Genomic DNA, 20,096 nt, shown 5'->3' with positions numbered 1-20,096 from the left:
TCGTACAAAACAACGGAACCTCCTTTTTTTTTTCTTTACAGTTTTACCGGCGGCAGACTATTGTGTTATGATCCGGAACCATGGAAGACCACCACAAATCATTGGTTAAAGGTGACAAGAGGATTGGCAACTAATCTGGCCGCCATCCCCTTACTAGAGATGAGCGAACCGGTCCCGGTTCGGCTCGAGGCGGTTCGCCGAACGGGGGGTCTGGCTCGAGTTCGGCTCGTCGAACGTTCGACGAACCGAACTCGAGCCCATAGGAAACAATGGCAGGCAATCACAAACACAGTAAAACACCTAGAAAACACCCTCAAAGGTGTCCAAAAGGTGACAAACAACTCACAACACAACACAAACACATGGGAAAGTGACAAGGACATGTACTCATGCGAAAACAAAACAGCTGGACAAGGAAAAAGAGGAGGACACACAGATATAGGCATGGCACGCCCTTCTAAAGTCATGTAAAACACCGCAAGGTGACTCCAAGGGGAGTCTCACTTTTTTCCAAAAATTGGGCCCCACACACCCACCCCTTCAGTGGCAGCAGTTGTGCCCCAGTTGTACACTTCACAGCTAGATTTGCATCAAGCACATTCAAAAATACGCCATTCTTATCCGTCCCCAGGATGACACCGGGGTAGGTAGCAAAGTCTTTCCTGATCCCAGCTCTGTTCATCTTGGCTTCTTTTAAAAACACAGCAAGCAAGGGTTACTCCAAGCGGAGTCTCCCTTTTTTCCAAAAATTGGGCCCCACACACACCCACCCCTTCAGTGGCAGCAGTTGTGCCCCAGTTGTACACTTCACAGCTAGATTTGCATCAAGCACATTCAAAAATACGCTATTCTTAACCGTCCCCAGGATGACACCGGGGTAGGTAGCAAAGTCTTTCCTGATCCCAGCTCTGTTCATCTTGGCTTCTTTTAAAAACACAGCAAGCAAGGGTTACTCCAAGCGGAGTCTCCCTTTTTTCCAAAAATTGGGCCACACAGACACCCACCACATCAGTGGCTGCACTTGGGCCCTAGTTGCAAACAGGATGTTTTGATTTGCATCAAGCACATTCAAAAATACGCTATTCTTAGCCGTCCCCAGGATGACACCGGGGTAGGTAGCAAAGTCTTTGCTGACCCATGACTTGTTCATCTTGGCTTCTTTTAAAAACAATGTAAGCAAGGGTTACTCCAAGCGGAGTCTCCCTTTTTTCCAAAAATTGGGCCACACAGACACCCACCCCATCAGTGGCAGCACTTGGGCCCTAGTTGCAAACAGGATGTTTTGATTTGCATCAAGCACATTCAAAAATACGCTATTCTTAGCCGTCCCCAGGATGACACCGGGGTAGGTAGCAAAGTCTTTCCTGATCCCAGCTCTGTTCATCTTGGCTTCTTTTAAAAACACAGCAAGCAAGGGTTACTCCAAGCGGAGTCTCCCTTTTTTCCAAAAATTGGGCCACACAGACACCCACCACATCAGTGGCAGCACTTGGGCCCTAGTTGCAAACAGGATGTTTTGATTTGCATCAAGCACATTCAAAAATACGCTATTCTTAGCCGTCCCCAGGATGACACCGGGGTAGGTAGCAAAGTCTTTGCTGACCCATGACTTGTTCATCTTGGCTTCTTTTAAAAACAATGTAAGCAAGGGTTACTCCAAGCGGAGTCTCCCTTTTTTCCAAAAATTGGGCCACACAGACACCCACCCCATCAGTGGCAGCACTTGGGCCCTAGTTGCAAACAGGATGTTTTGATTTGCATCAAGCACATTCAAAAATACGCTATTCTTAGCCGTCCCCAGGATGACACCGGGGTAGGTAGCAAAGTCTTTCCTGATCCCAGCTCTGTTCATCTTGGCTTCTTTTAAAAACACAGCAAGCAAGGGTTACTCCAAGCGGAGTCTCCCTTTTTTCCAAAAATTGGGCCACACAGACACCCACCCCATCAGTGGCAGCACTTGGGCCCTAGTTGCAAACAGGATGTTTTGATTTGCATCAAGCACATTCAAAAATACGCTATTCTTAGCCGTCCACAGGATGACACCGGGGTAGGTAGCAAAGTCTTTCCTGATCCCAGCTCTGTTCATCTTGGCTTCTTTTAAAAACACAGCAAGCAAGGGTTACTCCAAGCGGAGTCTCCCTTTTTTCCAAAAATTGGGCCACACAGACACCCACCCCATCAGTGGCAGCACTTGGGCCCTAGTTGCAAACAGGATGTTTTGATTTGCATCAAGCACATTCAAAAATACGCTATTCTTAGCCGTCCCCAGGATGACACCGGGGTAGGTAGCAAAGTCTTTGCTGACCCATGACTTGTTCATCTTGGCTTCTTTTAAAAACAATGTAAGCAAGGGTTACTCCAAGCGGAGTCTCCCTTTTTTCCAAAAATTGGGCCACACAGACACCCACCCCATCAGTGGCAGCACTTGGGCCCTAGTTGCAAACAGGATGTTTTGATTTGCATCAAGCACATTCAAAAATACGCTATTCTTAGCCGTCCCCAGGATGACACCGGGGTAGGTAGCAAAGTCTTTCCTGATCCCAGCTCTGTTCATCTTGGCTTCTTTTAAAAACACAGCAAGCAAGGGTTACTCCAAGCGGAGTCTCCCTTTTTTCCAAAAATTGGGCCACACAGACACCCACCCCATCAGTGGCAGCACTTGGGCCCTAGTTGCAAACAGGATGTTTTGATTTGAATCAAGCACATTCAAAAATACGCTATTCTTAGCCGTCCCCAGGATGACACCGGGGTAGGTAGCAAAGTCTTTCCTGATCCCAGCTCTGTTCATCTTGGCTTCTTTTAAAAACACAGCAAGCAAGGGTTACTCCAAGCGGAGTCTCCCTTTTTTCCAAAAATTGGGCCACACAGACACCCACCCCATCAGTGGCAGCACTTGGGCCCTAGTTGCAAACAGGATGTTTTGATTTGCATCAAGCACATTCAAAAATACGCTATTCTTAGCCGTCCACAGGATGACACCGGGGTAGGTAGCAAAGTCTTTCCTGATCCCAGCTCTGTTCATCTTGGCTTCTTTTAAAAACACAGCAAGCAAGGGTTACTCCAAGCGGAGTCTCCCTTTTTTCCAAAAATTGGGCCACACAGACACCCACCCCATCAGTGGCAGCACTTGGGCCCTAGTTGCAAACAGGATGTTTTGATTTGCATCAAGCACATTCAAAAATACGCTATTCTTAGCCGTCCCCAGGATGACACCGGGGTAGGTAGCAAAGTCTTTGCTGACCCATGACTTGTTCATCTTGGCTTCTTTTAAAAACAATGTAAGCAAGGGTTACTCCAAGCGGAGTCTCCCTTTTTTCCAAAAATTGGGCCACACAGACACCCACCCCATCAGTGGCAGCACTTGGGCCCTAGTTGCAAACAGGATGTTTTGATTTGCATCAAGCACATTCAAAAATACGCTATTCTTAGCCGTCCCCAGGATGACACCGGGGTAGGTAGCAAAGTCTTTCCTGATCCCAGCTCTGTTCATCTTGGCTTCTTTTAAAAACACAGCAAGCAAGGGTTACTCCAAGCGGAGTCTCCCTTTTTTCCAAAAATTGGGCCACACAGACACCCACCCCATCAGTGGCAGCACTTGGGCCCTAGTTGCAAACAGGATGTTTTGATTTGCATCAAGCACATTCAAAAATACGCTATTCTTAGCCGTCCCCAGGATGACACCGGGGTAGGTAGCAAAGTCTTTCCTGATCCCAGCTCTGTTCATCTTGGCTTCTTTTAAAAACACAGCAAGCAAGGGTTACTCCAAGCGGAGTCTCCCTTTTTTCCAAAAATTGGGCCACACAGACACCCACCCCATCAGTGGCAGCACTTGGGCCCTAGTTGCAAACAGGATGTTTTGATTTGCATCAAGCACATTCAAAAATACGCTATTCTTAGCCGTCCCCAGGATGACACCGGGGTAGGTAGCAAAGTCTTTCCTGATCCCAGCTCTGTTCATCTTGGCTTCTTTTAAAAACACAGCAAGCAAGGGTTACTCCAAGCGGAGTCTCCCTTTTTTCCAAAAATTGGGCCACACAGACACCCACCCCATCAGTGGCAGCACTTGGGCCCTAGTTGCAAACAGGATGTTTTGATTTGCATCAAGCACATTCCAAATCCACAAGCATTTACTCTCCCCAGGATGACACAGGGGTAGTAAATTCCTTCTGGATCCATGACTTGTTCATTTTGATGAACGTCAGTCTGTCCACATTGTCACTGGACAGACGCGTGCGCTTATCTGTCAGCACACACCCAGCAGCACTGAATACACGTTCAGAGACAACGCTGGCAGCTGGACACGACAAAATCTCCAAGGCGTAACTGGAGAGCTCTGGCCATTTTTGTAGGTTTGAAGCCCAAAAGGAGCAAGGCTCCAGTTGCACAGTCATGGCATCGATGTTCATTTGGAGATACTCCTGTATCATCCTCTCCAGCCGTTGACTATGTGTCAGACTTGTTGTCTCTGGTGGCCTTGCAAAAGAGGGTCTAAAAAAATTATGAAAAGATTCCATAAAATTGCTGTTACCGGCACCAGAAAAGGTCCTACTGGTACGGGTAGACTGTTGAAGATGACGAGACCGTCCCATGTTTGTCAAGTTACAACTGGGAGATTCACTCCCTGCACCTGCACGGTTGTTTGGTGGAAAAGCCGAGCTAAGATCTAGTAACAGCTTCTGCTGATACTCCTGCATACGTGCGTCCCTTTCTATGGCTGGAATTATGTCACAAAATTTGGACTTGTACCGGGGATCTAATAGTGTGGCAATCCAGTAGTCATCATCACTTCTAATTTTGACAATACGACTGTCATGTTGGAGGTAGTGCAACAAAAAGGCACTCATGTGTCTTGCGCAGCCATGCGGACCAAGTCCATGCTGTGTTTGTGGCATAGAGGTGCTACCCGTTCTTTCTTCCTCTGACATCTGACCCCAACCTCTTTCAACTGAAATTTGACCAAGGTCTCCCTCATCCGCTGAGTCTTCCATGTCCATGGACAGTTCGTCCTCCATTTCTTCATGTTCTCCTGCACCTTGCTCAACATTTCGCCTGCTACTATGCGCCCTTGTCGATCCCTGTCCCCCATGGTCCCATGCCTGCTGCGTTGGTGATGATGAACGTCTGGACCTTCGTGATGTTGTTGTCCCTTGCGCATATGAATCCTCCTGTAGTTCCTCCCCTTCATGTTGTCCCACCCCCTGACTCCGAATAGTGTTTAGCGTGTGCTCCAGCATGTAAATGACTGGAATCGTCATGCTGATAATGGCATTGTCAGAGCTAAACATATTCGTCGCCATGTCGAAACTGTGCAGAAGGGTGCATAGGTCCTTGATCTGAGACCACTCCATCAGGGTGATCTGCCCCACCTCTGCATCTCGTTGGCCCAGGCTATACGTCATGACGTATTGCACCAGGGCTCTGCGGTGCTGCCACAGTCGCTGTAACATGTGGAGAGTTGAATTCCAGCGTGTCGCCACATCGCATTTCAGGCGATGAACCGGCAGGCCGAAAGACTTCTGGAGCGATGCAAGTCGCTCTGCTGCGGCGCTTGAACGGCGGAAGTGAGCTGACAGTTTTCGTGCCCTGTTCAGAAGGCCATCTAGGCCGGGATAGTGTGTTAAAAATTGCTGCACGACAAGGTTCAACACGTGAGCCATACAAGGTACGTGTGTCACCTTGCCCAGGCGAAGTGCCGCACCCAGGTTTGCAGCATTGTCGCACACGGCCTTACCAGGCTGCAGTTTGAGTGGAGACAACCATTTATTAAACTCGGACCGCAAAGCTGACCACAACTCCTCAGCTGTGTGACTCTTATTACCAAGACATGTCAAGCTAAAGACCGCCTGATGCCGTTGCGCTCTGCTGCCAGCATAGTAATGAGGGGTGCGTGATTCCTTCTGCGCAGTGAGAACGCTGGTGGCCTGACCAGGCAGGCTTGGGGCGGAGGTGGAGGACCCAGATGAGGTGGAGGATGCAGAAGCAGTGGCGGAACTTGGACAGACAGAGGATTGACACACAAGTCGTGGGGACGGCAAGACTTGTGCAGCAGACCCTTCACCATCTATCACCATAGTTACCCAGTGGCCAGTCAGCGACATGTAACGTCCCTGTCCATGCTTACTGGTCCAAGTATCGGTGGTGAAATGCACCCGTTCACACACAGAGTTTCTCAAGGAAGCGGTGATGTTGTGTGCGACATGCTGGTGTAGCGCGGGCACACCTTTCTTAGAGAAGTAGTGGCGACTAGGCATCTGGTACTGGGGCACAGCGACAGACATAAGGTCTCTAAAATCCTGTGTGTCCACTAGGCGGAAAGGCAGCATTTCGGTAGCCAACAGCTTACAGAGGGATAGAGTCAACCTCTTAGCTTTGTCATGGGTCGGAGGAAGTGGCCTTTTATTTGACCACATCTGAGGGACAGAGATCTGGCTGCTGTGTGTAGACGGTGTTGAGTAGGGTGTCCCTTGAAAAATGCAGGTTTGTGAGGAAAGTGCAGGCGGAGACATGATGTTGCCTTCATCCAACGTTGGTGCTATCGATGTCTGAGAGAGCTGTACACACTCACTTGTTTCCCCTTCCAAACCAACTGACGACCTTACAAGCAAACTGCCTGTTGCGGTTACAGTGGTGGAAGTTTTGCGTGGAAAAACAGGTGTGGCAGCTGTCCCCACAGTCCTAGAAGATGAAGAGCGCGCGGATGCAGTGGAAGGGGCGGGCGGTGGATGGTTCGCTCCGCTAGGCCGCATTGCAGCACGGTGAGCTTCCCACCGGGACTTATGATATTTATTCATGTGACGATTCATGGAAGAAGTTGTCAAACTGCTGAGCTTTTGACCTCTACTAAGAGAATCATGACAAATGTTACATATCACATGAGTTGGGCGATCTTTTTCGATGTGAAAAAAGGACCAGGCTAGGCAAGGCTTAGAGGCCATGCGACCTGTTGATCCACCCCGAATAATGCTCATAGGCAGAGTGGTGGCTGAGGATGCAGTTGTAGACGTGCTACCAGTGCTCCGACTCTGTCCAGGAAGGCGCAAGGTAACTTCGTCGTCGGTTGCATCCTCCTCCACCGCCTCTGTTGACCTCCTCGAGTGCCTGACTGGGGGTTGACAGTAGGTGGGATCTAGAACGTCATCATCAATTGTTGTGTTTGCACTCCCCTCCCCCTCAGACCGAGCCTCTTCTTGCCCTGACGGAATATTTAAGTTGTCATCCCAATCGGGTATCTGCGTCTCATCTTCATCAGTATGTTCCTCATTGTCTATAACCACAGGTGTTACAGTTTGTGACAAAGGGTCAACATTATGCTCAGAAACTTGGTCCTCACGGCCTGAATCTGAGTCACAAAGGTTCTGGGCATCACTGCAGACCATTTCCTGTTCTGTACTCACTGTAGCTTGGGAGCAGACCTCTGATTCCCAGGCTATAGTGTGACTGAACAGCTCTGCAGACTCAGCCATCTCAGTTCCACCATACTGTGCAGGGCTGATGGAGACTTCAGAGCTGGGAGAAAGCAAGTTTGATTGGGATGACAACTCAGAGGACTGGTGTTTTTTGGATGCGGTACTTGAAGTGGCAGAGAGGGCACTTGTTGGACCACTTGAGATCCATTCAAGCATTTTCCTTTTTTGCCCATCATCTACCTTTGTTCCTGTTGTTCGTGTCCGTAACAAAGGGAGCACATCGGATTGTCCACGGTAAGTAGTAGACATCTTACTTTTGCTGGTAGATGGTCTATCTTCAGCAGATGATAATGGAGCTTTGCCACCTTCCCCACGGACAAAACCTTTTTTGCCTTTTCCACCACGCCTCTTCCCCTTTCCACCAGCATCTGTCATTTTGCCACTCATGTTGATTGCGACAAGATTGTGGACTGAAAATGTGGTAGTAAAAATTGAGAGGTGGTGAAGATTGCAGTGGTGGTCTAGCTTTATTAACAGCAGAATAATAAAGAATAAATATCCCTGACAATGCAACTTAGTTATAATTAGTTGGAGTGTGCAACGCAGGCAGACGTGCTGCAAATGTCTTTGCACTAGTGGGACTATAGCAAAGTCCAATAGCCACGTATAGGATGCCACTAGGTACACTGAGTGTTTGCTAGTATAATGGCTTGGTTAGAATGAGTTGTAGTGTGCAACGCAGGCAGACGCGCTCTGCAAATGTCTTTGCACTAGTGGGACTATAGCAAAGTCCAATAGCCACGTATAGGATGCCACTAGGTACACTGAGTGTTTGCTAGTATAATGGCTTGGTTAGAATGAGTTGTAGTGTGCAACGCAGGCAGACGCGCTCTGCAAATGTCTTTGCACTAGTGGGACTATAGCAAAGTCCAATAGCCACGTATAGGATGCCACTAGGTACACTGAGTGTTTGCTAGTATAATGGCTTGGTTAGAATGAGTTGTAGTGTGCAACGCAGGCAGACGCGCTCTGCAAATGTCTTTGCACTAGTGGGACTATAGCAAAGTCCAATAGCCACGTATAGGATGCCACTAGGTACACTGAGTGTTTGCTAGTATAATGGCTTGGTTAGAATGAGTTGTAGTGTGCAACGCAGGCAGACGCGCTCTGCAAATGTCTTTGCACTAGTGGGACTATAGCAAAGTCCAATAGCCACGTATAGGATGCCACTAGGTACACTGAGTGTTTGCTAGTATAATGGCTTGGTTAGAATGAGTTGTAGTGTGCAACGCAGGCAGACGCGCTCTGCAAATGTCTTTGCACTAGTGGGACTATAGCAAAGTCCAATAGCCACGTATAGGATGCCACTAGGTACACTGAGTGTTTGCTAGTATAATGGCTTGGTTAGAATGAGTTGTAGTGTGCAACGCAGGCAGACGCGCTCTGCAAATGTCTTTGCACTAGTGGGACTATAGCAAAGTCCAATAGCCACGTATAGGATGCCACTAGGTACACTGAGTGTTTGCTAGTATAATGGCTTGGTTAGAATGAGTTGTAGTGTGCAACGCAGGCAGACGCGCTCTGCAAATGTCTTTGCACTAGTGGGACTATAGCAAAGTCCAATAGCCACGTATAGGATGCCACTAGGTACACTGAGTGTTTGCTAGTATAATGGCTTGGTTAGAATGAGTTGTAGTGTGCAACGCAGGCAGACGCGCTCTGCAAATGTCTTTGCACTAGTGGGACTATAGCAAAGTCCAATAGCCACGTATAGGATGCCACTAGGTACACTGAGTGTTTGCTAGTATAATGGCTTGGTTAGAATGAGTTGTAGTGTGCAACGCAGGCAGACGCGCTCTGCAAATGTCTTTGCACTAGTGGGACTATAGCAAAGTCCAATAGCCACGTATAGGATGCCACTAGGTACACTGAGTGTTTGCTAGTATAATGGCTTGGTTAGAATGAGTTGTAGTGTGCAACGCAGGCAGACGCGCTCTGCAAATGTCTTTGCACTAGTGGGACTATAGCAAAGTCCAATAGCCACGTATAGGATGCCACTAGGTACACTGAGTGTTTGCTAGTATAATGGCTTGGTTAGAATGAGTTGTAGTGTGCAACGCAGGCAGACGCGCTCTGCAAATGTCTTTGCACTAGTGGGACTATAGCAAAGTCCAATAGCCACGTATAGGATGCCACTAGGTACACTGAGTGTTTGCTAGTATAATGGCTTGGTTAGAATGAGTTGTAGTGTGCAACGCAGGCAGACGCGCTCTGCAAATGTCTTTGCACTAGTGGGACTATAGCAAAGTCCAATAGCCACGTATAGGATGCCACTAGGTACACTGAGTGTTTGCTAGTATAATGGCTTAGTTATCAGTTGGAGTGTGCAGAGGACAAGAGGGTACAGTGGCAGGATTGTGGTGCTCTGGGTAGAGGAATGGAAGACTGCCTTTCTATTCCCTCCTAATGGTGAAATGCAGGTAGGAAATCCCTGACCTGGGCTACACAGACGCTGTTGCTGTTTGCAGGACCTGTCACCTATGGCTCTCTGACCCTGCCGGTTGGAGCCCTTAAAAGGACTGCTATAAAGTGCTCTCCCTAAGCTGTCTAACGCTGTGTATGCAGCGCATACAGCTGTATCGGCTATAGGACTCAGGAAGACGGAGCTGCGACAGTGATGTCTGACACCAAAGACGCAGAAGGCAGATAATGGCGTCCGTGAAGAAAATGTCCGGTTTTATAATGCAGGGACATGTGACATGCAGATCCTATCACACATGCCGTTGCTTCTCTGGCTCAAAGTCCACTTAGCTGTGTGTGTGTCTGGGATTGGCTGACATGCTGGCCCGCCCCACAAGACGCGCGCGCTTAGGGAAGGAAGACAAGAAAAAAAAAAAAAAAAAATGGCGATCGCCATTATAGAAACAGCAGTGATCTGAAGGCGCTGTTCACGCACACTATACACTGAAATGTGATAATAGTTTGATTCACAGAGTGACTTACACTATTACAGCAGAAACCAAGCTATGATTTAGCTGTTTTTTGGCTGCTAGAACCGTTCTCGAACGTTTCTAGAACTACCGAGCTTTTGCAAAAAGCTCGAGTTCTAGTTCGATCTAGAACATGCCCCAAAATCACTCGAGCCGCGAACTGGAGAACCACGAACCACGAACCGCGCTCAACTCTACCCCTTACTAACCACCACAACTAGAAGTAGCCGAGGGGTGAACTAACATCCTGTGCACCGCGAACCCAGCCGGAGAACTAACTATCCTAAAGGAAGGAAAGATGAATAACTCTCTGCCTCAGAAAATAGACAAGAATAGCAAGCCCCCCACATTCAAAGACTGCGGTGATATAGGAAAAACACAATACACAGATAGATGACAGGATTTAGCAAAACGTGAGGCCCCCGCTGACTAAAATAGGAAAGGACAGGAAAGGGACTGATGGTGGCCAGAGTAAAACCCTGCAAAATACCAAATTCCTGATAGTACAAAAAGGCCCTCAGATCGCACGATCTGAACTCCGTCCTCTACCAGGTGCTTTTGTCATACCCAATGAACAGAAAACAAGAATCATAACAAATTCAACAAGCCACAAACACATGGACCCAAAGGTGCTATACTCCAAACAGAACTGTAGGGAGTTCCACAGCTAAGCAACTGAGGGGGAAAATCCCTGCATGCAAATAAACTGAAAACAACCACAGCAAATGACAAACCCAGAAAAGAGCAAAAGAACCAAACAATAAATAAAGAGCAAGCACTTATCTGGGGTAGATGTGGTGTGGAACAGAATGAAGCAGGCTGGTGATACAAAAGAACTGACATCCGGCATAGCCTGCTATCAGACCAGGATTTAAATAAGCAAAGAGTTAGCAAAGGAAACGCCCATTGCACAACACACCTGGTCCAAGTCCAAACCATTCCTGGCCACCAGAGGGAGCCTCCCACCAGCCAAAACATAACATTCACAACAGTACCCCCCCCCCTTGAGGAGGGGTCACCGAACCCTCACCAACGCCACCGGGTCACTCGGGATGAGCATGATGGAAGGCGCGAACCAACCTGTCCGCATGAATGTCAGAAGCCACAACCCAAAAGTTATCCTCCTGCCCATAACCCTTCCATTTCATAAGGTACTGAAGCTGACGCCTACTGCGACGGGAATCCAGAATTTTTTCAACCTCATACTCCAGATCCCCTTGTACCAAAACAGGGTCAGGAGGCGCTGCTGCAGGAACTGTTGGCTCCACATGTTTCTTCAACAAGGACTTATGGAAGACATTGTGAATCTTAAATGATGCAGGCAGAGTCAAACGGAAAGATACAGGGTTGATAATCTCCGAAATCTTATAAGGTCCAATAAATCTGGGCTTAAATTTAGAAGATGAAACTCTCATAGGAATATTTTTAGAGGACAACCACACCATGTCCCCTACTTTTGGGCAGTTTCTTGGGACTGAAACAATTTATCCACTACCTGCCCCCAAATCTGCTGCATTCTGTTGACCACCGAATCCACCCCTGGACAGTCAGACGCCTCAAGCTGCCCTGAGAGGAACCTAGGGTGATACCCAAAATTGCAGAAAAGGGGGGACACCAATGTGGTAGAGCTAGCTCTATTGTTAAGGGCAAATTCAGCCAAAGGCAAAAACGAAAGCCAGTCATCCTGATCCGCAGAAACAAAACACCGTAAATAGGTCTCCAGGGTCTGGTTAGCCCTTTCAGTCTGACCGTTGGTCTGAGGATGAAACGCCGAGGAGAAAGACAGCTGAACACCCAATTTGGAGCAAAAAATCCTCCAAAACCTGGATACAAACTGTACCCCTCTGTCAGAAACAATGTTTTCGGGAATACCATGCAAACGAACAACATGTTGGAAAAACAAAGGCAACAACTCTGATGAAGACGGCAACTTAGATAGGGGAACCAAGTGGACCATCTTGGAGAATCTGTCACAGATCACCCAAATCACAGTCATTTTCTGAGAGATGGGAAGCTCTGAAATAAAATCCATAGAGATGTGCGTCCAAGGTTTCTTAGGTACTGGCAAAGGCAATAATAGCCCACTAGAACGTGAACAACAGGGCTTGGACCTAGAAAACTCCACACGACTGCACAAAACAACGGACATCTCGGGACAGGGAAGGCCACCAAAAAGAGCGTCTCACAAGATCCCGAGTACCAAAAATGCCAGGATGACCCGCCAAAACAGAGCAATGAACCTCAGAGACAACTCGGTCTCTCCATTGGTCTGGGACAAACAGTTTCCCTGTAGGACATCTCAGGTTTATCCCCCTGAAATTCCGCCAGTGCCAACCGCAGATCAGGCGAAATAGCCGAGAAAACTACATCATTCAGGATAGTAGACGGTTCGACAACCTCCAAAGAGTCAGCGCAGAAACTCCTGGAAAGGGCATCGGCCTTAACATTCTTGGTGCCCGGCAAAAGAAAAAAAAAAAAAAAAAAAAAAAAAAAAAAAAAAAAGAGACCACAAAATTAAACCGGGTAAAAAACAAAGCCCACCTGGCCTGCCGAGGATTCAACCTCTTGGCCGATTCCAGAGAGATGAGATTCTTGTGGTCCGTAAGCACCACAACTTGATGCCTAGCCCCCTCCAACCAATGCCTCCACTCTTCAAATGCCCACTTCATAGCCAATAATTCCCGGTTCCTCACATCATAATTCCGTTCAGAAGGAGCAAACTTCCGGGAGAAAAAGGCACAGGGCTTAAGTTTACCCGAAGTAGCGTCTCGTTGAGACAGAACAGCACCTGCTCCGATCTCTGAGGCATCGATCTCAACTTGAAATGGGCGAGAAACATCAGGTTGCTGCAGGACTGGGGCAGAAGTGAAATCGCCTATTAAGCTCCTGGAAGGCCACAATTGCCTCTGGGGTCCAATGCTCAGCATCAGCTCCCTTCTTTGTCAAATCTGTCAGAGGTTTGACAATGGCAGAAAAATTGGCTATAAATTTACGGTAAAAATTAGCAAACCCCAAAAAACGCTGCAGGGATTTTAGAGAAGTCGGTTGCACCCAATCGTAAATAGCCTAAACCTTAACCGGGTCCATTTCGATAGCGGAGGGAGACAAGATGAAGCCCAAAAAGGAAATCCTTTGCACCCCAAAGAGGCACTTTGACCCCTTAATGTACAGTGCACGATCCTTAAGCATCTGAAAAACAGCCCGTACTTGCTCAACATGAGAGTCCCAATCATCAGAAAAAATCAAGATGTCATCCAAATACACAATCAAAAATTTACCAATAAGGTCCCGAAAAATATAATTCATGAAGGCCTGGAAGACGGAGGGTGCATTAGTGAGCTCAAAAGGCATCACTAGGTACTCAAAATGCCCCTCAGGAGTATTAAAAGCCGTCTTCCATTCATCACCCTCCTTAATACGGATGAGATTATACGCACCCTTGAGATCCAGTTTCGTAAACCATTTGGCACTCTTCACTCTAGAGAACAGATCAGACATCAGAGGCAAAGGATACTGATATTTAACCGTAATTTTATTAAGAAGACGGTAATCAATACAAGGTCTCAACGAACCATCTTTTTTAGCAACAAAGAAGAAGCCGGCACCCAAAAGGAGAAGATGAGGGCCGAATGTGCCCCTTCTCCAATGATTCTCTGATGTATGACCGCATGGCATCATGTTCGGGCACAGACAAGTTGAAAATCCGCCCCTTGGGAAATTTACAACCGGGCACCAACTCAATGGCACAGTCACAGTCGCGGTGTGGGGGCAGAGAATCAGATTCCTGGTCATTAAATACATCACAGAAATCAGACAAGGCCGGAACATCAACTGCCTGAGCAGACATGGACGACACGGAGAGGTCCTGATGCACACCTTGACAACCCCAACTAGCTACTGACAAGGATCTCCAGTCAAGAACTGGAATATGGGTCTGCAACCACGGAAATCCCAGTACCAAGGTATCCTGTAGATTATGCAATACTAAAAATGTACAAGTTTCCTGATGCACTGGTGCAACTCTCATAGGCACCTGGGTCCAAAATTGGGGTTTATGTTCTGCCAAAGGGGTAGCATCAATGCCCCTTAAAGGAATAGGAGTTTGCAAAGGAACCATGGGAAAACCACAATCCCTAGCAAACCCAAAATCGATCAAATTGAGCGCTGCCCCTGAGTCCACAAAGGCAAATGCAGAAAAGGAAGACAATGAGCAAATCAACGTGACAGACAAAAGAAACTTTGGTTGCAAAGAACCCACAGTAACAGAAGTAGCCAATCTCCTTTCACGTTTAGGGCAGACAGAGATGTTATGAGAAGCGTCTCCACAATAGAAACACAGTCTATTCTTCCGTCTGAACCCCTGACGACTAGCATTAGAAAGGACCTTATCACACTCCATAGGCTCCAAAGGCTGTTCCACAGGCACAAAACCAGCAGGTATCTTCCTGCGCTCACGTAAATGCCTATCAATCTGAATGGCCAAGGTCATAGAGGCATCAAGACCAGAAGGGACGGGGAATCCTACCATTACATCCTTCACAGCATCAGCAATACCCTTCCGAAAAAGAGCCGCAAGCGCATCATCATTCCATTTGGTAAGGACCACCCACTTTCGAAATTTCTGACAAAACGTTTCTGCAGAATCCAAACCCTGAGTTAAGGACAACAAGAACTTTTCTGCTTGGTCCACAATATTGGGTTCGTCATATAATAAACCCAAGGCCTGAAAAAAGGAGTCCACATCATTGAGAATCGGATCATCAGACGCAAAAGAGAAGGCCCAGTCCTGAGGGTCACCACGCAGCAAGGAGATGACAATCTTAACCTGCTGTACGGGATTCCCTGAGAACTTAAGTCGAGATTTTTGAGCTTCAAAAATAATTTTAAATTATTTTTTGACCTCCGCCCTATCTCCCAAAAAAAATTCAGGAACAGGAATCTTAGGCTCTGCAAGGGGAGTCTGTGCAAGATAAGACTCTATACGACGAACCTTAGCATCAAGATGAGCATCACGCTCACCCAATTCATCCATGCTAGAAAAAAGAAATCTTCCACGGAACCCAAAGAAGAGGAAAAAACACAAAAAGAAAAAAAAATTTCTCAGCAGATTTTTTTTTTTTCTCCTTCTTTAGAGTACCCTTTAAATTTGTTGGCCTGATGTACTGTTATGATCCGGAACCATGGAACACCACCACAAATCATTGGTTAAAGGTGACAAGAGGATTGGCAACTAATCTGGCCGCCATTTCCTTACTAACCATCACAACTTGAAGTAGCTGAGGGGTGACTAACATCCTGTGCACCGCGAACCCAGCCGGAGAACTAACTATCCTAAAGGTAGGAAAGATGAATAACTCTCTGCCTCAGAAAATAGACAAGAATAGCAAGCCCCCCACATTAAAAGACTGTGGTGATATAGGAAAAACACAATACACAGATAGATGACAGGATTAGCAAAACGTAAGGCCCCCACTGACTAAAATAGGAAAGGACAGGAAAGGGACTGATGGTGGCCAGAGAAAAACCCTGCAAAAGACCAAATTCCTAATAGTACAAAAAGGCCCTCAGATCGCACGATCTGAACTCCGTCCTATACCAGGTGCTTTTGTCATACCAATGAACAGAAAACAAGAATCATAACAATTCAACAAGCCACAAATACATGGACCCAAAGGTGCTATACTCCAAACAGAACTGCAGGGAGTTCCCCAGCCAAGCAACTGAGGGGGAAAATCCCTGCATGCAAATAAACTAAAAACAACCACAGCAAATGACAAACCCAGAAGAGAGCAAAAGAACCAAACAAATAAAGAGCAAGCACTTATCTGGGGTAGATGTGGTGTGGAGCAGAATGAAGCAGGCTGGTGATACAAAGAACAACTGACATCCGGCAAAGCCTGCTATCAGACCAGGATTTAAATAAGCAAAGAGTTAGCAAAGGAAACACCCATTGCACAACACACCTGGTCCAAGTCCAAACCATTCCTGGCCACCAGAGGGAGCCTCCCAGCAGCCAAAACAACTAACATTCACAACACTATTGTGAACGATCAGCTGATCGCGCACAGCAGCCGGGTGATCAGCTGATCGCGCACAGCAGCCGGGTGATCAGCTGATCGCGCACAGCAGCCGGGTGATCAGCTGATCGCGCACAGCAGCCGGGTGATCAGCTGATCGCGCACAGCAGCCGGGTGATCAGCTGATCGCGCACAGCAGCCGGGTGATCAGCTGATCGCGCACAGCAGCCGGGTGATCAGCTGATCGCGCACAGCAGCCGGGTGATCAGCTGATCGCGCACAGCAGCCGGGTGATCAGCTGATCGCGCACAGCAGCCGGGTGATCAGCTGATCGCGCACAGCAGCCGGGTGATCAGCTGATCGCGCACAGCAGCCGGGTGATCAGCTGATCGCGCACAGCAGCCGGGTGATCAGCTGATCGCGCACAGCAGCCGGGTGATCAGCTGATCGCGCACAGCAGCCGGGTGATCAGCTGATCGCGCACAGCAGCCGGGTGATCAGCTGATCGCGCACAGCAGCCGGGTGATCAGCTGATCGCGCACAGCAGCCGGGTGATCAGCTGATCGCGCACAGCAGCCGGGTGATCAGCTGATCGCGCACAGCAGCCGGGTGATCAGCTGATCGTTCGGGCCGCCAAGAATGTGTGCGGGAGGCTGAGTGCGGCGTGGGTGGAGCCGAGCGGGGCCATCGCGCTGAGGACGTCAGTGCCGCGGGGACTGCATGGCTGGGGACATGTGTGGGTGGGTGTGTGTGTGTACATTCGAAGTGGAGTGCGGGAGGGAGTGGAACCGAGCGGGGGAAGTGTCGGGCTCCCTGCACACGTAGCCAGAGTAAATATCGGTTAACTAAGCAAAGCACTTTGCTTGGTTACTCGATATTTACCTTGGTTACCAGAGTACACCGCTTAGCGCTGGCTCCTTGCACACGTAGCCAGGGTAAATATCGGGTTACTAAGCAAAGCGCTTTGCTTAGTAACCCGATGTGTACCCTGGTTACGTGTGCAGAGAGCCAGAGAGAGCATGCGCAGCGAAATCCTAAGGATTCCTCTGCTCAAAAAACGTTATATGCTGCGTTCCTTCCGCCCGGCGGAAGCAACGCAGCGTCGACCAGCGGAAGCAACGCAGGTACTTCTGTCACAATCCGTCGTCCATACAAGTCTATGGGAAGCAGCGGAATCCGTTAACGGATTCCGCCGTTTTCCAAAACGGCGGATTGCGATTGAAGGAAAACAACGCAAGTGTGAAACTAGCCTCACAGAAATGTCACGTGCTGTACACTTCACTGGACCACCATTTACAATTCACCTTTGATATTACTTTGAGTTTCTACATTATATACAGAGTTGGATCCTATCCGAGCACCTACCATTACCAGGAGTACAGTATTTCTTCTCCTTACTTCTTGAAGTATGTTGGGTTTATTATCCTGCTGGAAGACCATGAACCTACAACGCAAACCCAGCTTTCTGATACTGGGCACTACATTGTGACCCAAAATCCTTTGGTAATCTTCAGATTTCATTATGCCTTGCACACAGTCAAGGCACCCAGTGACAGCAAAATAACCCTCAAAACCTTTTTGAACCTCCACCATATTTAACTGTAGGTACTGTGTGCTTTTCTTTCTAGGTCTCATTCCGCTTTCAGTAAACTAGAATGATGTGCTTTAAAAAAAAAAACAAAAAAAACACAAAAAAACAAAAACAAAACACTATCTTGGTCTCATTTGTCCCGAAGACACTATTCTAGAAGGATTTTGGCAAACTGTATTATAGCCTTTTTATGTCTGTGTCAGCAGTGGGGTCCTCCTGGGTCTGCTGCAATAAATGTCGATGGTTTGTTCGTGCTGACACTGATGCTGCTCAAAATACGTAGACCAGACCCAGACACGATGTCTAAAATTCTTTTTCTCCTTTTAATAGAATAAAAGGGATGTTTTATTTCACTCTTCTCTTTATGCTGATGTCGATTTTTTATTCCTACCATTTCTTCATGGCTTTGTACTACTCAGGAGCTAGCCTGATGTTTCCCAGCACTGCACAAAATACGAGCATTCATCCATACTGGTGAGCTAATGTAAATCCCCTCTCCACCCCCCCCCCCCCCCCAAAAGCGCGGGTCCAGATACCCCCCCCCCCCATCAGCGCGGGACCAGATACCCCCCCCCCCATCAGCGCGGGACCAGATACCCCCCCCCCCATCAGCGCAGGACCAGATACCCCCCCCCCATCAGCGCGGGACCAGATACCCCCCCCCCCCCATCAGCGCGGGACCAGATACACCCCCCCCCATCAGCGCGGGACCAGATACCCCCCCCCCATCAGCGCGGGACCAGATACCCCCCCCCCCCCATCAGCGCGGGACCAGATACCCCCCCCCCCATCAGCGCGGGACCAGATACCCCCCCCCCCCCCATCAGCGCGGGACCAGATTACCCCCCCCCCCCCCCATCAGCGCGGGACCAGATTACCCCCCCCCCCCCCCCATCAGCGCGGGACCAGATTACCCCCCCCCCCCCCCATCAGCGCGGGACCAGATTACCCCCCCCCCCCCCATCAGCGCGGGACCAGATTACCCCCCCCCCCCATCAGCGCGGGACCAGATACCCCCCCCCCATCAGCGCGGGTGCAGATACCCCCCCCCCCCCCCCCCCATCAGCGCGGCCGGCTAGGATTCACCCTCTAGATCTAAACAGCGCAGGTTCTCATTCAATGACAACAAGCAGAGGCCTTGAAGACCGCAATGAATTGTTACAGAAGGTAGAACAGTGCCCAACAGCTTTCCTATATGGCACAGGGAGCTGAGAGCTGCCACATAGAGCCGGTGCCAGGGGGTATACGTGCGATCATATCGGCCAGCCTGAGCTCGGGGTGCCAGTCACTGAGGGGTCCTCACCTGCTCACTGCCGCTGCCCCCGCTGAGGCTCCGCAGTCTGATCGAGTGGAAGGAGCAGTCCTCCTGGTTCCACACCAGAAGGTCTCCGTCCACACAGCACAGCAGGTTCTTCAGCTGTGCCCAGCTCCTGCTGCCAGTCTGTTCCCTCAGCTGCGAGAAGAGCGAGTGTTCACTCAACACGTTCTGCCATCCCGGTGCGCTGCTGCCCACCGCCGCCATGTTTAGCAGTACCCGCCCACGGCTGTGATGTCAATTTCCAAAGCGCGCGGCCACTTCTGGCAGTGAGACGCCCGGTGATTGGTGCGGTAGGACGCTGTGGTCAGCCCCGGCCACGCCTCCGTACTGGCCCCGCCTCCGTACTGGCCCCGCCTCCGTACTGGCCCCGCCTCACATCAGCCCCTTCCCACCTCAGCCCTGGACACGCCTCAGTCCCGGCCTCGCCTCGACTCCCGTCCCGTCTCCGCCTCAGCTCTGGCCCCGCCTTACCTCGGCCCCGGCCCTGCCTCATATCAGCCCCGGCCCTGCCTCAGTCCCAACTCAGCCCCGACCCACTTCAGCTCTGGCCCCGCCTCATTTCAGTCCCGCCTCAGCCCGCACGTTGTAGTCACTCACCACACATTATTGGTGGTAACTGAACTATGGAGTCTCTGCTATAAAACTGCACACATAAAGGTTGGCGCCAACAGCAGCGTCTCATCTCCACAATGCGGAGCTACTTCTCCTACCGTGGCCTTAAATCTGTGGCTGGTGGTTGCTAGAGTTGCTGTATAATAGCGAAAATTAGAGCGC

General features: G+C 49.2%; 1 protein-coding gene across 1 annotated transcript in view; it reads right to left on the bottom strand.

Annotated features, from left to right (window-relative positions):
- Positions 1-19,569, bottom strand: part of NUP88 (nucleoporin 88) — a 155,212-nt gene extending 135,643 nt beyond the window's left edge. The window contains exon 1 of the mRNA XM_075336385.1: positions 19,308-19,569. Coding sequence (XP_075192500.1) covers positions 19,308-19,526 — 219 coding nt within the window. The 5' untranslated portion in view covers positions 19,527-19,569. The remainder of the gene's footprint in view (positions 1-19,307) is intronic.
- Between the last annotated feature and the right edge of the window lie 527 nt (positions 19,570-20,096).

This window comes from Anomaloglossus baeobatrachus, chromosome 2, assembly GCF_048569485.1.
Source record: "Anomaloglossus baeobatrachus isolate aAnoBae1 chromosome 2, aAnoBae1.hap1, whole genome shotgun sequence".
Classification (NCBI taxonomy): domain Eukaryota; kingdom Metazoa; phylum Chordata; class Amphibia; order Anura; family Aromobatidae; genus Anomaloglossus; species Anomaloglossus baeobatrachus.
Note: the sequence above shows the minus strand (reverse complement) of the source record. Positions and strands in the feature narration are given on the sequence as shown.